Source organism: Stylophora pistillata, chromosome 10 (assembly GCF_964205215.1).
Source record: "Stylophora pistillata chromosome 10, jaStyPist1.2, whole genome shotgun sequence".
Classification (NCBI taxonomy): domain Eukaryota; kingdom Metazoa; phylum Cnidaria; class Anthozoa; order Scleractinia; family Pocilloporidae; genus Stylophora; species Stylophora pistillata.
Window position 1 is genome coordinate 14679257 of NC_142528.1, and position 17736 is coordinate 14696992.

Sequence of the window (17736 nt, forward strand, 5' to 3'; positions counted from 1 at the left end):
TTCTTTGCACTGAATTAACCCTCTTCTGCACTGGATTAACTCTCTTCTGCACTGAATTAACTGAAAATTGCATTAGTCATCTCAACCAATCAGAACTGAGAAATTTTTTCATGTATATTAGTAAACGCGGAATTCACAAGTCAAGTAATGCATTTTTCTCGAAACGCATAATTGAATAAAAACAAGAAAGAAAAAAAAAAGAAAACAGCATTACTTATAGTTATGTATACGTGGATGCGAAACAATTTATCACTTTGCCTCCTTTTCAACGCGCAATTCCACGCTAGATACCTCGCTTCGTTAACCAATCAGAATGCGAGATTTTATTCAGTGATGCGATTCTATTAACAAGAAGGGGGGAGGAGGAGGGAGGGGAGAGGTTGTTTGCATATTGAAGGAGGAGGGAGGGGAGAGGTTGTTTGCATATTGAAGGAGGAGGGAGGGGAGAGGTTGTTTGCATATTGAAGGAGGAGGGAGGGGAGAGGTTGTTTGCATATTGAAGGAGAAGAGAGGGGAGAGGTTGTTTGTATATTGAAGGAGGAGAGAGGGGAGAGGTTGTTTGTATATTGAAGGGGGAGGGAGGGGAGAGGTTGTTTGCATATTATTGAAGATACCAAGCTAGCTGTTTTACTAACCAAGTACAGCGTAGTTCTTAATGTTCTTAAGCAGTGTTTTAAGAAGGGAAACTCGAATAAAATTCTACATTTGTCTTACAAAAAGTGAAACAAGATTGAGAAACCATCGTTTCAAGACACAACCGCCATTGGCCATCAGTCGGTCGAGCTGTCAAAGGACGTTTTTTTTTTCCTCAAAATCTTTCAGAGAAAAAAAACTTTTTGGCCTGTTTTATTAATGAAAAGAAGACAAAATACCTCCCGGCCAGTTTTCACACGATCCCGTAAGGTCAAAGATGGATGTCATAGAGATCTGAATTGCAAATTCAAAACTAATCATTCATGATTTTCTCTCATGTGTACACGCTGTGGAAAGCGCTACTCGGTTGTGGAAGTCCTAGGTCCGCTTAACCAACTCGATTGGAAGGCTTTGAGTTTATAACTACCCGAAAATTTGCGTATGGGCTCTGTCGTTTCGATGATGGCCGCCGCAAAAAACTACAGTACTCAAAAAGGGCCAGCTCATTCAACCCCTGAGTTACAAGACATGACTTCAAGAACGCAACCAAGAAATGTAATGGAAGTTATTCATAGTATAATGTATTTCTTGAGAATCGTCAGGAATATTCCCCACTTCTACTTCCGACGAAGAAACGAATGGTTGTGAGAAGTATTTAAGACGAATTTACTTTACACGTGAAAAATCAGCATTTGCAGATAGATATGCCTGATTTCTCCAAAATAATGGATGGTCGGACGAAACACCAAAAAACAATTATTGATATCCTTCGGAAGGCACCCTAAACACTCTGCTACCAATACTTCATCGGATCAGGAAGAAAAAGGGCTCACAAAGGTAACAAAAGCTACGAAGACGCAAAAAACTAGGCAAAGCAAAAAACCTGAAAACCTCAAACAAAGACAATTACGAATAACATGACTGAATCCGGGCGCCTAAACAAGTTATTGTTGTTGTTGTCGCATAATGTGTGCGACCTTGGTGTCACTCTTTGTCGATAACTTCAGACGCAATCAATAGTCATTGTTTTCTAGGGCCTCACTTCGTCCTTTCAACAATGGATGAAAGGCCCCGAGGAAAATATTCTTTTCTTGTCATCAATCCATTATTAAGAACAAATACAGTACGATACTTAGATGTACAAGCTTAACTGATAATTTTGAAGTCCGGGTAAAGCCAAAAGCTACTTATATGCATCAGGTTTCGACGAAATTCGAACCCATGCCCCACTTTTACCTTACTACCCACCGAGCAACAAAGCCAGATGTTACATGTTATAGGGTCTTCGTTCAAAGAGAAAAACTCGGCTTGGCCGATGCCTAATACTCGTAATTCTTTAAGTTGTGTTATAGTAATTCTTTGAATAAGAATGACGTTCAGGTTTTCCTTGTTGTGCGATTGTAACATTAGTGACACGCGCGCTTTTGGTTTCTACCATCTTCATTTATCTGTTAATAGGTGTATAGTACTGGACTTTTCATCGGTTTCTGAAAAAAAAAACTGATTGTCCAGTTTCACGAACTTTAAGTCTGTATCAAAATCTTTAATTTAGGAAAAAAAATAAAAGTTCTGTGTTCTGTTCTGTATTCTGCTCGTGTTGTAAAATTAATAAAACTCAGCTGAAAATAAAAGCTGGAAACTGGCCTTGACTGTCGGAGGTGCCATTGCCACTATCTCCTCCGGAAGAAAAAGTGAATTGCACTCCTCCAATATTGATGGACATATTTCCTTCTTGTCCGTACCATGATGGAGGACCCTCAATAAACGACACCAGCTTGTACAGTCTATTTGCCTCCAGACAAGCCGGACGACCAAATAACACATGGAAGCCATGAAAGCGTTTCACACTAGTCCTGTCCCATTCCGAAGTGTATGTTCCTGATTGTTTCACAACAGCAAGGTTGGAAGTTTCATCTTTAACCTCAGTAGATACTTAATAATGACCTTTTTCCGAGCCGAAATGTTGAACACCGTACAGTTTGATTGGAACGTTTACACTAAAGTTTATGCCATCAGGTTTACCACTGATGTAAGACCACATATTAGCTTTCCTACGGTTCGGAACGATTTCGGAGAATCGGTAACATCGATTTGAATGCTTTAATATATCCCTCGGTGCTTGTAAAAATGGCATGGATGAAACAGGTAAAAGGCCAGTGTAGCGTTTCATCATGACTGCAAATTCTTGAACAAGTAAGAATGTTTAAATCAAACACAAATGATGAAAACTCCATCTCTGACATCAGTGGAAACCTTATTGCTTTTACGACATCAACCGCTCCAAGAATTCGCCTCTTTGTCTCTCCATCCGGAAGGTCAACCCTTGCCTTTCACATTCTTTGGTGACCCAGCAATCCACAGCTTTGAAAAGTTCCACTTCTGTTCCATTCAACTCTCCCTTCATCACGAGAGATTCGACAAGAGATCTATCAACTGCATCAAATTCATCTGACGTCACAACATCTTCTGTTTGTTTCTCAATAACTTCCCAGCATCGATCTTCCAAATCGTTATCTGCAAATGTCTGAGCGTGCTGCAGAATGCTAAACACGTTCGATGCTGCCAAATTGTCTCGCAGATATTCTCTACATTTCTTAGCGAGTGAAGGCACCATGTAGTTGTTCGCCAAGTACCACACTTACATCACATTACCACCACTTAAATTCATTTCGTCGCTGTACAAGTAGCGAAACAACTCCAATAGACCCCCGTACTCGCAGTCAGGCAGGCTAACAGCGTCTCTAGTCTCCGCCATTTAACCATAGAACATGGCAAAGAACACAGGACTACTCAGAGCGAGCACAAACTTGTGAGCTGGGATCACCTTTTTAATTTCACTTTCATCGGTCGACACAGCTACAACAAACTTCACATCGCTTAACAACTCGCTGTTGAAAATAAACTTGGTTCTCTCTGCAACAGATGATAGTTTTTTCTGCCAGTTTTTTTGGCTGCCATCGTTATGTCCGCTTCAAGTGCACTTCGCAGTTTAAGTGAAACTTCGATGTAAAAGAAGGAATTAGTAAGGATGGGCCGATACCGCTACCAAATATTCGATACCAGGGATACCGAGGTCATCTCGAAAATTATCGATACTAGCGAAGAGTATCGATTCTTTCGATACTGCACGTGACCTACCCACGCTTTAATCTCCCGCGACTAACCGCTGATAAGTGCCCGAAGGGCTCAAGATCGTGCACGTGCGCATCTGTGTGCAATGTAGGATTGCCGCAGTGTAGTACAACATTTTATTGTGAAATAGGACCCGATTTTATAAACTGTAAATGTAACGTCACTCAGTACAATGACAACAAAATCGCAACTCACAGCAATCTACGCATTACAAGGACAGATCTGGAGTAACAAAAATGAGTTGCAAACTACTATGACCGTGTACTAAAGAAAAACCTCGAGCAAGAAAAGTATTAAATAGTTCTAAAGTATGGCACCTCTGCGAGTGGTCCTGTATACCAGGGAGTCTGATGTATCGAGTATTGAAGCGTAGGATCCATAATGAGTCGTGCACCCATGTTCAGTTATTATCAGTGACGCGTGTAGTGACTGATAACCTTTCATCGTACGCCTTATGATCATAAATGCTAGTTTAAGTTACAGATTGCTTAATTGAAGTAGAAAGATTGTACCACTGCGGTGTTCTTCATTTCCTCTGGAAAATTATAAATGAATCCCAATAAATTGAAATTTTTTACTTGTTTGACTGTCTTGTTGATGCTACTATAGAGAACTTAACAGCAAACCGTGCGAGAGTGCCTTCATTTAGTCAGTCAGATCACGTGACTTACTATGTATTTCAATGACGTCACAGTATCGGTATCGATATCGATGTCGAAGAAAAAAGTAAATATCGTACTCGGTATTGTATCGATTCGAAAAAGACGTATCGGCCCATCCTTAGCAATTAGCCAACTAGTCAAGTCATGTAAACATGACCGCTGATCCAACATCTTTAAAACAGGCTCGTATGACACGCAACTGAGTAAATTCCTCGTTCCAGGCTTCCTTGCCTGTACTTATGTTTTAAAATCATTTTAATGACTTCAATCGAAATATTCTCACTCCTTTTTGTTAATAAAAGTCCATTGCCTTGAGAAAAAAAAAGTTTTCGATTCAGTTCAGAGTCCCACGGTATAATTTACTTAAGTGTTAATATATATATCACTACAGGAAAGTAAAACTAACCAAGAATAAGCCATTTTCGATATATTACAATTCAGACTTGGGGGAAATAAAAAAAATTAATTATCCATCCCTCAATCTCGATGTGATTTCTTTTGTTTAATTTCCCCAAGCCTCGGAGCCAAGTTTGGACTTTGATATATCGAAAATAGCCTATTGTGAGGCAATGTCGTTTTATGCATTTTTGTTTCATCTTAGAACTTTAATTAAATAATAGTCCACTTTACAGATGCGTGCTTGGTTGCCAAGCCTTTGAACAGAGGTGAGGCTAAGGATGATCTTGTTATGATACACACGTTGCTGCTTTTCAAATGTTATCATGCTAACTAGATACAGGTCCCTATCACAACAAGGTCACCTTTAGCATCAGTCCAAATCAAAGGCTTGGCTACTAAGTGCACAACTGTAAAATGGCCTATATCAGAAGAAACAAAACAGAGCCATTGTGGTCGACACAATCTTCTCCCCAGCTTAAGACAATGCATGAGCCATTATAGCGACGTCCAGTTTAATACGAACCACAATACTTGAGAGTTTTAAATACATCAGCAGCATTTCTATAAGTTTACCCTATAAATGATATTGCCAAGCACAAACATGACACAATTTATGTAACTCAACACCTATCGAGATCTTTTTGATGAGTTATTTTTTTGTGAAAAAAAACTTCATGTTAGCGTATCGAGTGATATGGCGCTTGCACCAATCAGATCGCCACATTTGGGTACGCAGGTCGGTACGGTGAAAGTCAACAGGCTCTTTGAGTTTGGCAGTAGTTTCTACTCAACCAAAAAGCTGGAAATTATGAAGGATGGAGTGTCAAAATTAGAAGTACAACTTCGGATGGCTCACCATTGAATGGCTCACCTGACATTGGATGACTCACTACCAAAATGGGTGGCTCAATTTGTTTGCTAAATTTGCGCTGATGTCAAAACTCATTCGTAACTCTGAAATTGGTGGAGCCGGCACATAATTGCCGCTTAGATAAAAGAGAAATCGGAACCCAAATAGGAAAAACTGAAAACCACATCGGATATCAAACCCGAAAACCTGTTAGTGTTTTTGAGGAAAAACAAAAGATCCTCTAGCTGCAATGAACACCAAAACCGAACAACCGAAGTTTTTTTTGGCAAAAAAACTGAAAAACCGATCTAAAAGATGGCCAAAACCGTAAAACTGAAAATCCCCATAACCCCCTCCTTAAAGCTATAAGTATTAGAAATGCATGGTAGATAGTGTGGAGAATTTATATCTGTATCTTGGTGGTGAATCAAATCTCTTCTCCAACAGAGTTATGATTCTTGACGAGCGCGAGCATGGCTGGGGATTGCACAACGTTTCACTGTAGTCGGTGAGTAAAAACCTAAGCTAATCATTAGTGACCTCTTCAGGTTGATGTGGTCAAAACAGAGATAATGAAGAACGCTTGTGTTTAAATCGTAAAATGCCCAAAATAGCACTGGATCATTGATGATGCTAAAATTATTTTAGCTCAAGAGATGGATTTTCAGTCCTCACGTTCAAATGTTCTTTATCACATATATAATTGCTTACTTAGCAGTGATCATAAAACAAATCTTCCTAAGAGGTTAGTAAGGATTTGTTCAAACTCAAAGCTGTTTTCAGGATTTGTTACTGTACCATCAAAATATTTCAGCAAATATTGAACCTCTTTACGAAGTTATTTCACTCGCCAGTCGTGTCGTACCCATGGATGTTTCGTACTCAGCAAAGACCCCTCGTATCCAGTCAGTTTAATCGTTTGGTACCCATACTAATAAAGCATGTCTTCCTTGTTGATTACGTTCGTCGCACTGATCTTGCACTAGGTGATAATTTAGTTGTCACCGTTACGAAAGTGACAAGATATAAAACAGGACTTCGCTTGTATCTGACTCGCTCGGCTGTTAAAGTGTATATAACGCAACTTTCTTCCCGCTAATTTTCGTCGTTAGCAATGTTAGATAAAGGTTTATAAAGTTTATAGATCTTGAAAATGTTTTAAAACCCCTTTTTTTCGTTCAAAGTACGCGCTACTTTCAAGTCGAAATTGTCCCAGAGACTGCGCGGCCAAAATATCACATGGTTTATGTCTGTGACGTCATCGTGTTAAACAAATCAGGATGGCTGAAAGTGAAGGGAAACGCGAGATTAAACAGAGCGGGTCGAAAACAGGCGGTACTTTTGGGCAAAGGAAATGACAAGACGGCTTCAGGACAGCAATGTTATCAAACACAATTCTCGTCCCCAGTTTCCCGGGACACTTCCATAGGGAAATTGGGCCGTATTTCGACCGTAAACAGTCACGGTCATCAAAATCATTATTTGTTTATTACATATACCAAGGAAGGAAAATACGCTAAAGAAATTTGTGTCATATACGCTTAAAATAACTTGTCGTAGGCAGCAATCGACATCTGTTCACACCCTCACGTGAGGTATTTCGAAAGAATCGATCCGCGGGTCGGCGCGAGCCGACACAAAGTGGGTACGAGTCGTTTAAATTTAGCTGCGAATCGACTGAGTACGAAACGTTTGTGAATAGGAAGGACTGTATGCCATCATTTCGACTATAAATGTTTTACACTAGTCCTTTTTTCTTGCTCGTAGCTTGAATGAACGCATTCTTCATATCTGTTGAAGTGTCATGGGGATGGATCACCAAGGTTTCTATATTTCTTACATCCATTTTGCTATCACTGGCTCCCATTGGTGTGATTCATTCACGAATCGTACGATTTTGTTGCTCTCAGTCTCGTCTTTTCCCCCGACCAGTGAGGAAGCTTTACTAAATACAAAAAAAAACAATCAAATTGAAGGAAAATGAAAGACAACTTTTGCAACTTTCTCTAAACGAGCTCACCACTGAATCAACAAAACATTTGTATAGACTAAAAGATCCTATATCTAAGCGACTGAATTCGGTCGCAATTGAACTCCATATCGCGCAATTTTGGTCTGAAATCGTACTTGTGCTTTCAAATCAACCTCGTGTTGCGGACGCGTTTGACTTTGCCAGATTACGCATACTGAAATTGGGACCAAGTTGCGCTTCACTCAGTTCAATTTCCATTATTAATCTAACTGTTTTATTTCTTTACTTAGCAGAATTCTACTCAAATTCAAAGGTCCTTCAGTTATCAAGTAAAGTTACACCTGGGCTGAAATCAAAATCAAAAATTGACAAGTGCCTGTAAGGAAATCAAAATAGCAAATGGACAAAGGAATGGATGGAAATCAAACGGAAAAAAAAATTTTCCTGAAACAAAATGCTCCAATACCAGCCTATTTGGAGGAAGTTAGAACTATGTGTTTCAAGCATCAAGCGGCTGAAATTACTGATGAGGCAAACCGGCAGAGAGAAGGAAGCTTTCGTACGAAAGAGCAAAAAATAAAAACCAAGCTTGCTATTAGTAATATGAATTCTCTGGCTTTTACGAATCAATATAGGAAAGTTTCGATACGGAGGAAGTTTAAAATTTGAGCGGTCATAATCGTATAATCAGTGTATAGTTGTTATCAAGTACCCAATTTCATTTCATGTAAAAACCTTGATGATGAAAACGATTGACATTTCAAATATGTCTTTCATTTTTTCATACGAAAGTAGAGGCGTTAACTCTGCACGTTCGCCTTTATTTCAAAGCAAGGATAACATTTTATTCTTTAAGTTCTTAAAGGAAAACATTAAATCAAATCGCGATGTCTGGTAAAATTAATACCTCTCTGTATAGGAGGCGCGGTGGCCTCATGGTTGGTGCACTCGGCTCTGGATCGAGTGGTTCGGGTTCGAGCGCGGCAGGTGACATTGTGTTGTGTTCTTAGGCAAGACACTTTACACTCACAGTGCCTCTCTTCACCCAGGTGTATAAATGGGTACCGGCAATGGACTAGCATCCCATACAGGGGGAGTAGAAATACTCCTAGTCGCTTCATGTTACAGAAACCGGAGTTAAGCAGCTGATGGGCCACTGGCTCGTAACAACTTTACCTTACCTGTATAAGAGTGAATTATTATTTCTGAGATTCTTGTGATAATCTAGCATAGTTTTGGATTTTTTTGAGCTCATGTCATCTCCAAACCATCTTTGAATATGTCAGCTTTTTCAGCCGAGAAACTTTAAAAGCAATAGGAGTGCTAAAAATATGCATGCGCTGCACCCTTTTTAAAAATAATTATCTAAAGCTCTCCCGCCGAAAAACTTAGAAAAATACGGGCGCTCAAAATACGCGTGTGCTGTATTTTTTTTCCAACTTTTGATTCATTTATTTAAAGTATTATTCATTTCAGTTGTCTAATAATTTAAATATTTGTCGCTCACTTTGTATTTGAATCTTGCAGTCAATGAATTATAAAATATTTTGTCGAATAATTCTTTTATTATCGTTCATCATGGTTTAATTAGTCAATGCAATAGCAATTAAGGGATTACAAATATTTGAAGAAAATTTCGTTCGTATATATGTTAATACTTTTGGCGGGAAAATTCGGACAAATTTGCACAGCAGTTCCCCTGACATCTTCGACAAAAAATACAAACTGGTTTCCTATGTAAATTTTCTGCCAGAAGCGTAATAAACAGATCCTCGTACTAGATTTTTTTTTAAAGGAAAAAAATACGTGCAGGTCCAAATTTTAATCTTTCAAACGAAAAATATCGTGCAATTCTGTTAACTTTTCATTAACTGAGCTGAAGTGTTCTACGAGACTGTTTACGGAAGCAATTCTAGCTTTTTTGCAAGCCTCTTTCATCTAAGCCCAAACAATGAATTTTGCTCTATGTTTGTACCTCGAAAAATGGCCAAAAGTTGAGAGAACAGACTTAGACTTTCTTATGGAACACAGCAAGCCGAGCAGTTTGTCGAGAACAACCAAAGCTGTACCAAGTTAAAATTCTCGTTCTTTACCAATCAAAGAAAATTCACAGACAACAAAGAATTTAAAACTGTCTCGGCCTCACTTCGATTGTTTATGACAATCATTATTTTGTTGTTTCTTGAGTTAAGTTACGATTTACCAAGCTTGTCGTTTCCTGTTCAAATTAGCAGTAAGTTTGTAACTGGAAAAATTTTGGAAAAACCGGAATTATTTCAGTTTACTGCTTGAAAAGTTGAAAAAACAATTATTGAGTCTCTCCAGTTCAACTCCAAGGAATTACATAGCTTGACGATATGGAAAGCTAGCCTCGTCGTGACAAGTAGGAATCTCAAATCAGCATTTAAAAAGTATAGATAGGTTTTCTCCTTTGAAAATGAATTTCGATTGCATTGAATGTGTTTCATAAAAGATGTATTTGTCAAATAGTTTTTTTACGACTGACAGTTTTTGTCCGAAGATCATTCACGACAATAGTGTTTTTAGAGTCATCTGTTCTGCAAGAAGAATTTGTTATGAAAGTGGCTGTCATAAGCCTGAGAAGCCAAAGTTTGAAAAGTCCTGGCTTATTTTTGACGAAAGATGAATGAACTCACCAGACAAAACAGGGGTAATTGGAATTTTGAATTTTCGACCAATAACGTAGCTCCATTTTCCACCTTTGAAAGCACGCACAACCCACAATTCCTCTTCGCTCCGACGAAGGGCTAACGCTCGAAACGTCAGCTTTTGTAATCGTTACAGTGGCCAATTTACCATTTCAACTTTGTTGATATATCCAAATTATTACACAGGTCAGTTTGTTGTTGACGATGATCAAGACCTAAACTACAGTGCCACTTTCTTTAAGGGACCCTATATTGCTGTAATACTCAATTAAAATGGTGGACAATTCATGCCATACAACCCTTAAACTGCAGTTCACTATTATTGGAAAATGTGGGGCGCGATATTTTTGCATGCAGGGAACTTTCATGCCACTCGAGTCTTCTTGTCTAAGTACGATTCGTACCCACAAAGTGCACTCGCCCTACGGGCTCATGCAATTTTGTTAGTCTTTGAAAAAATTTACTCGTGCATATTTATTCCAAATTGCACTCGAAATCATGTGATTACCTGTACAAACTAGCGCTGCGTGCTCGTTCGATTTTGAAATCACCCAAATTGCACTCCACTCTGTTTAATTACCATTATATTTATTGTCCATTCTTAAATGTTGCTGAAAAAGGTATGTTCACACATTCAAATGTGAACAGCAAGCGACTTAATATTCATTAGCAATTTTTCAGGGAATAAAGGGGGTGAGTTTCTATAGAAACCGGGGTGTTGCGTCGGTAAAATAGAATAGAATAGAATCTTTATTTATACACGATAAGAATTAAAGCTAAAAAGCTTGTGGGGTCGTGTACTTCAGTAACAGAATAGTATCTAGCCAACTACTGATTATACTAAGACACATTTCAAACTAAATAAGAAACTATAATACAGTAAAACATTCAAATTTCCTCTCAACTTAAAAATACTTGTAATCAGTCAATCTATTCCTAGCCGTCGAGCCTGACAAACTAGTAAAAGTAAAGCTTGTGAAATGATTATTTCTCCTGAGTAGCCTCCTAGGATTCTTAAGGGCGAAACTACCTACATTTTTGACATGATGGTTAACATAGTTCCATAGCACCGAACCTCTATATGCTAAAGAGTCCTTTAACAATCTAGTGCCGAATCTAGGTATGGTTATTGCTTCTTGGTCTCTTAGTGGGAGTAACAAGATAATTTTGGTTTTATCAACTGAGTTGATAATATAAATTGGACACCGTAAAGAGTTTCAAAGCTGACGTTTCGAGCGTTAGCCCTTCGTCAGAGCGATGCTTCAAGGAGGTTTTCTTCGTTATTTCCAAGATGGCGGAAAAAGTCAATGGTCGACCACTGGGAAAAATCATTTTCCGTATGATAGGAATCCCAAAGTGTCCTCACTAATAGAATTCCAACGAAACACGCATAACTAAGTGTAACCTAAAGTACATGAGAGACATGGCGGATGGCATCCCTCTTGTCACGAGACTGAACAGTGGCAAAAGTTCAGTCGGATCCCAGGAAGGGATCCACAGATTCAGGTCGAAAAGTTCATATAAAAAATCTATGGTTGTCGAGGCTGAGGCTCGTCTTTGTCCTCATTTCTTCTTCGTCAAATCTTGTTTGTTCGTGCCGGAAATACTGGCCCCATTCGCGGCTCAGTGGTGCCCGGAGTTTAAGGAATCCACTTGGATATTGTGTTCTTCGGCTGAGAACAACTTGACCTGGTTTTCTGTAATTCTGTTCAATTCTTCCTCGTCCAACTTGAACTCTGTTTTGTTCAGGGTTTCTTGTCGTTCCAAACCTTAAAGATAGTTCAAGCACAGTTGGTAAAATATCCTATAATAACGCAAATGCTGTAAGAGAGCTTGAAATCTAAGAGTTGTGGATTGACATTCGGCGAGATTAAGGTATGTAAGCTCGTCGAACTGTGTCAGATGAAAAAATTGCCTCGCTTCCAACATGAGGCTTCGCCGCTCAGTTAGCAGTAGCACCTACCTAGTATCTGGGAGGCGCGGTTCCAAATCCCGTCGATGCCTAAATTTTTCAGGCTTCTTGTTCTGTAATTTTTGCAATTGCAGCTCGCCTATGAGGTCCATTTCGGTATCTTCTTGTGATCCACAGATCAAAATATGATTTATTACACAGTGTGTGAGAAAAAAAAAATTATCATACGACAGCTAATCCTTTAAAAAAGTTTTGTCACCCTTGCCGTTATATGCTCGTGAGCTGCGAGTAAAGAGTCGCTACATAGTCTCAATCGTGATAGGTTTTGCTGCCAGTGACGAGTAAACCCTTTTAAACATGCATGTTTTTACAATCCTACTTATTTCCAAATGAAAACAAAGATTTTACTATCGAGTGTCGAAAGTGAAACAGGATTGGTTTGGCTTTGCTTTACTTCGGTATTTGATTGGTCTCAAAAAAAAAAAAACAAAAAACAAAAAAAAAAAAAACCCACGCCATCCTCTAAACCTATCAGACGCAAAACGAAAACCAACGGTGACATGGTCACCCGCTTTTTCCGGCGCGTTTTACGTTTGATGTTTTGCTTGTTTTTACTCCGAGTTCTCATTGACTTATGATAATGCAAACCTCTGATGTGACTGACCGTTGTGTCGACACTAACCTTGACTGCTGCTCTATGAATGATAGAGTGACGCCTTCCGAGAACTTCTATGTCGTCATCGTACCCTCCACCAATGACAGTCGCACATGGGATCCCTCTGTTAAGAGCCATTTCTATCACGGCTACATCACGATCAAACAACCCTGCAGAATTATGATTCATTAGTGAGTACCTTGGATAGGGAGGTCAGGAGGGGGGTGTAAGAATATCCCGTACCCCTCTCTTGTGCGTCCTACTCCTATGTCACCTGCCTTTCACCGCGAAACAGCGTAGAAAAACGAGCAACGAATGTTCGAAGCTTCGTTTTTTTCTCTCCCTCACACCCTTGTTAAGTTCCTACTTCACCCTTTTCCCCCGAGCACGTCTCTTGTCTCTCATTTACCTCCGACCCTCTATGGTTTCCCCTCTCAACCTAACTTGTCCCCCTCCAGTACCCCATCCACCTCCAAACCTCCATGCATATGTTTTCCATCCTCAACTTACCTTGTCCCCCTCCAGTGCCCCACCCACCTCCAAACCTCTATGCATATGTTTTCCATCCTCAACTTACCTTGTCCCCCTCCAGTACCCCACCCACCTCCAAACCTCTATGCATATGTTTTCCATCCTCAACTTACCTTGTCCCCCTCCAGTACCCCACCCACCTCTAAACCTCTATGCATATGTTTTCCATCCTCAACTTACCTTGTCCCCCTCCAGTGCCCCACCCACCTCCAAACCTCTATGCATATGTTTTCCATCCTCAACTTACCTTGTCCCCCTCCAGTACCCCACTCATCTCCGACCCTCTTGGATTCTACTCTCAACTTCCCTTGTCCGCCTCTTGTCCACTTCCAGTGCCCCTCCCACCTCTGACCCTGTACGGTTCCCACTTCCGTTCCCCACACACCTCCAACCCTCTATAGTTTCCACCCTCAACCTCCCTTGTCCCTATCCAGTACCTTGATCTGTGAGACACAGTTTACCAAGTACATCATCTTGATGTGGGTCTACTCCAGCATCATACAGTATCAGGTCAGGTTTGAATGTGTCCATAAGCCATGGTAAATAATCCATCACCATCCTCAAATACTGCTCATCATTCAAGCCACAGTCTAAACCAACATCTAAATCGCTTTGTTGTTTCCTGAGTGGAAAGTTTTTCTCGCAGTGCATAGAGAACGTAAATATAGAATAATTTTCTTTGAAGATGAAGGCTGTACCATCTCCCTGTAGAGGAATGGATCATTTGGTGGATCAGATTTCAGATCAATATTACAGGCCCTGTATGTATACAGGGCCCCGTTTGATTTGCTGAATGGAATGCTCTGTGAAATAACTACGCAGCTGTCTTTGTTCTTATAATTCTCTTTACTCTTTTCAATTCTCAGAGCTGATACATAGTTTTCAATTCTGACTGATCCACTTTACTGATTAAATTATTACAATAGAATCATCCAGTTAATCTATTTGTCTTGAAACTGTGAAGAGAACTCAAATGTTAACCCTCTGATTCTCATGATCTCATTAGTAATTCTCCTAACTGTCTGCCCTACAATTCTTATAATATTTGTTTGGAGAATTTGGTATTAGATCAACTAATAATTCCCTTGTCAATATTTTCTTTTATTCTTATCACGTGTGCTTGACATTTTATTGAAATTGTAAGAAGAAATTCTGTTTTGGTCACTCATGGGAGTCTGAATCAATAACTTCTACTCAATTACCTGGTGAACATCCAGGTCAACAATGAGAATTTTGTCAACAGCTTGACTATTGACCATGTCCTTAGCAGTGACAGCAAGATCATTCAACATACAGAAACCTGAACCATGGCTGGGAAAAGCATGGTGTGTTCCACCTCCAGTGCTGCATGATAGTCCATACTCTATTGCTAATTTGGCTGCGAGCATGGTTCCACCTATTTTGTTTTTGATTAAAATGTCAAATATTTTATTACAAATGCTAAACCTACTCTGAGCACATATAAAAACAATGGCAAAATTAAAATTAATTAATTCAAATTAGAATTATAATAAATTGGCCACCGTAACGATTACAAATGCTGACGTTTCGAGCGTTACCCCTTCGTTGGAGCAAATAGAGGAATTGTGGGTTGTGTGTGCTTTTAAAGGCAGAAAATGGAGCTACGTTCTACACCTATTCTCTGAGGTGTCCCTCCTCACAAGACAACTACATTCTTTTTACTCAATATTGACTTGAAATGTGATTCTTCTGTTCCAAGACTATTTGTGCCACACAAGTTGTAAATAATCCCTAGTCCCTCCCCCTGGATCAGCCACTGAAGTGTGGTTAGGAGGGAGGAGTAATATTAACTGTGCTGAGTTTCAATTAAGTCAAACAAAGTATCCACTATGGTAAAGGTCTCTGGATCAGGGGCAAGTCCCCATGCAAACTCTGTTGGTTCCTTCAGCATCATAGCTCACGTACAGACCTACTTTTTATACAAATTCCTACCTACTTCTAGGAAGCATCTTCTAACAAGGCCCTCTGACCAGTGAAATCCAGTTTTCCTCATTTCTTTTGGAGGAATGCTTCCCGAGATAAAACCATCTACATAGTCACAGTTGTGAACGTGTGTCACAACTTCATAAGATGGTTCAATTGGTTGAAAGATTTTGACAGACTCTGACAGATTGTCTTTAATGATCCATTCCATCACTTTAATAAACTTTCCCATTTTAAATCTGTGCTTTTCAGGCCACTCACAGCTAAAGCCATTGTGATGTACAACTGGTAGCTTGGCGGCAAGGTGACAGTTACCTTAAAAAAGAAATAATTTCAATATATCAACCAAGTCGAAATGGTAAATTGGCCACCTTTATGATTATAAAAGCTGATGTTTCGAGCATTAGCCCTTTGTCGGAGCGAATAGAGGAACTGTGGGTTGTGTGTGCTTTTAAAGGCAGAAAATGGAGCTACAGGTGGGAACATGGCAACGAGAATTTTCTTCAACTTTGTTGATATATTGAAATTATTTCGTTACCCCCACCAATGCAGCCCCAAAAAGTTTCTTTAGAAACTATCAGCCTTAAAAAAGAAACCCTAGCAAGTTTATAACTTAAAATGAACACAGAATAAAACACTGGCATTAGGGTAGGGGAATGTGCAGTACTGTAATTCCAATAGTACTGGGTACACACCACACTAGCGATATACAGAAGGTGCCAAAGGGTTTATACCTGATATGTGATTAAGGCAAAGGTAAGATGTAATGTGTGAATTTTACAAAGAAGAGGAGCCTGAATCATGAATTTATGAACCAGCTTGAGGTGCAATTTGCCTCTTGAAGTGTAAGCAACTCATGAATTCTTACAGTATGTGAAAGGTCACAAGATTTCCCTGACACCTTGTAAACAAGAGGATAAATTTTTAAGTTTCCTTTTCAATTTGTGATGCCTGAAAAGCTGTTTAAAACACATGTGACATGAGAATTTTTTCTAAAAAAATTGTGCATGGAATGGAATTTGGAACCTCTCCTCCTTTCTACTCTCTATACAGACAATTGGAGACTTCATAGGTTTTATCATCACAGATACACACCTTACCTTACCAGTAGTAACCCTCTCTTCTGAACTCTCTAGCAATGCCTATAAAGTGGCTATTTCCATTTACACCCTAACATTAGCTTGGATATTCTCCATAATGATCCCTATACATTTCCTAAGGTGATGACATGGAGAATTTGTTCAACAATCAAGAGTTCCTTTAGTTGGTGATCATTAACTTTATTCTTGTGACCTTAATGCGTGATACAGGGCTGACTGTAAGGAGAATTAGATGCTTGTCATTCTTAACCCTTGACTCAAAGATCACATTGCTACATGTTTTCTTGTAGATTTGTTATGAGAATTTGTTGTTAGATCAAGGTATCAACTTCTACCGATAAGTTTGAGTATTCTCATTACCTGTTTGCTAGATAATGTATGGATATTTTAGGGAGAAGTTACATGTTAATCACTTCTAAAGGTTAAAGCTTTAAAGGTTAATTAATAGTTGTAGCACATATATACACATTTAACAATTATTCACGAAAGGCGAGGTGAATTTTGTCGAATAATCCCCGAGACTTCGTCTTGGGGATTATTCGACAATATTCACCAAACCTGAGGTGAATAATTGTTTTAGTATAATTTCAGAGCTGAACAACAGAGAAATTTCTAAAATTATAACACTGTAGTAACATTTATTAACATTTTATTTCAACACTTTATATAAAACTCTTTGTTCAGCTCTGAAATTATACTAAATATATATATTAGATACATTATTGGTTAATTAATTAATTTGTCTTTAGAACATGGCTTGATGGAAGAGCATGTAATATGAATTGATACCGTGTATAAGTAAAGTTTTACTACTACTACCACTACCACTACCACTACCACTACCACTACCACTACCACTACCACTACCACTACCACTGCCACTGCCACTGCCACTGCTACTGCTACTACTACTTCTACAGCAGACTCAGGTGAGAGACATGGGACTTAAGGAGCCAAAAATATTCTAAAAAAGTACCTACAATAGTGTATTAGGTCTTCAGGATGTAAAGGGTCTTTTTACTAGGACTACAAAAACCCAAATGTATAAAGAAGATTATGGAGAAGATGAATACTAATGGTAGGATAGGATATGTGTGATCTAACTGATTACAGGGTAGTCACCCATACCTGATTGAAAGTATTTACTCTGCTTACAGCTCACTATGTTTATGACATGACGAAATTTGACACTGATCATCTGCATGGATTGAAACGTGCGTGTGAAGGGACCTATGTTCCATGTTGTGCTGAACATGGTCTTGTTCTGAACATGCGGT

At 39.1% G+C, this 17736-nt stretch overlaps 1 protein-coding gene and 1 pseudogene across 3 annotated transcripts; both read right to left on the reverse strand.

The window, feature by feature from the left end:
- Window positions 1–1498: 1498 nt before the first annotated feature.
- LOC148721920 (BTB/POZ domain-containing protein 6-like) lies at window positions 1499–4163 on the reverse strand (annotated as a pseudogene).
- Window positions 4164–11044: 6881 nt separating this feature from the next.
- LOC111322866 (uncharacterized) lies at window positions 11045–17720 on the reverse strand. 3 transcript variants are annotated; one of them, XM_088736774.1, is made up of 7 exons: window positions 17588–17720; window positions 16460–16574; window positions 15369–15674; window positions 14618–14811; window positions 13853–14120; window positions 12912–13054; window positions 11045–12086 (listed from the first exon to the last, which is right to left on the reverse strand). In XM_088736774.1, exons 3-7 carry the CDS (start codon window positions 15589–15591, stop codon window positions 12063–12065), a joined length of 852 nt encoding a protein of 283 aa, XP_088592900.1. In that variant the 5' UTR covers window positions 15592–15674; window positions 16460–16574; window positions 17588–17720; the 3' UTR covers window positions 11045–12062. The 3 variants fall into 3 exon arrangements, with proteins under 3 accessions (XP_088592900.1, XP_088592899.1, XP_088592898.1); XM_088736773.1 differs by having other exon boundaries at window positions 16455–16574; XM_088736772.1 differs by lacking the exon at window positions 16460–16574.
- Window positions 17721–17736: the final 16 nt, after the last annotated feature.

Excerpts from the sequence above, each read along its gene's own strand:
- LOC111322866 (XM_088736772.1), bottom strand. The coding sequence starts at position 17,714 with ATGTTCAGCACAACATGGAACATAGGTCCCTTCACACGCACGTTTCAA. Across the intron at positions 15,675-17,587 it reads GAGTAAATACTTTCAATCAG|GTAACTGTCACCTTGCCGCC; the intron begins GTATGGGTGACT and ends TTCTTTTTTAAG. Across the intron at positions 13,055-13,852 it reads ACTGTGTCTCACAGATCAAG|GGTTGTTTGATCGTGATGTA; the intron begins GTACTGGATAGG and ends ATAATTCTGCAG.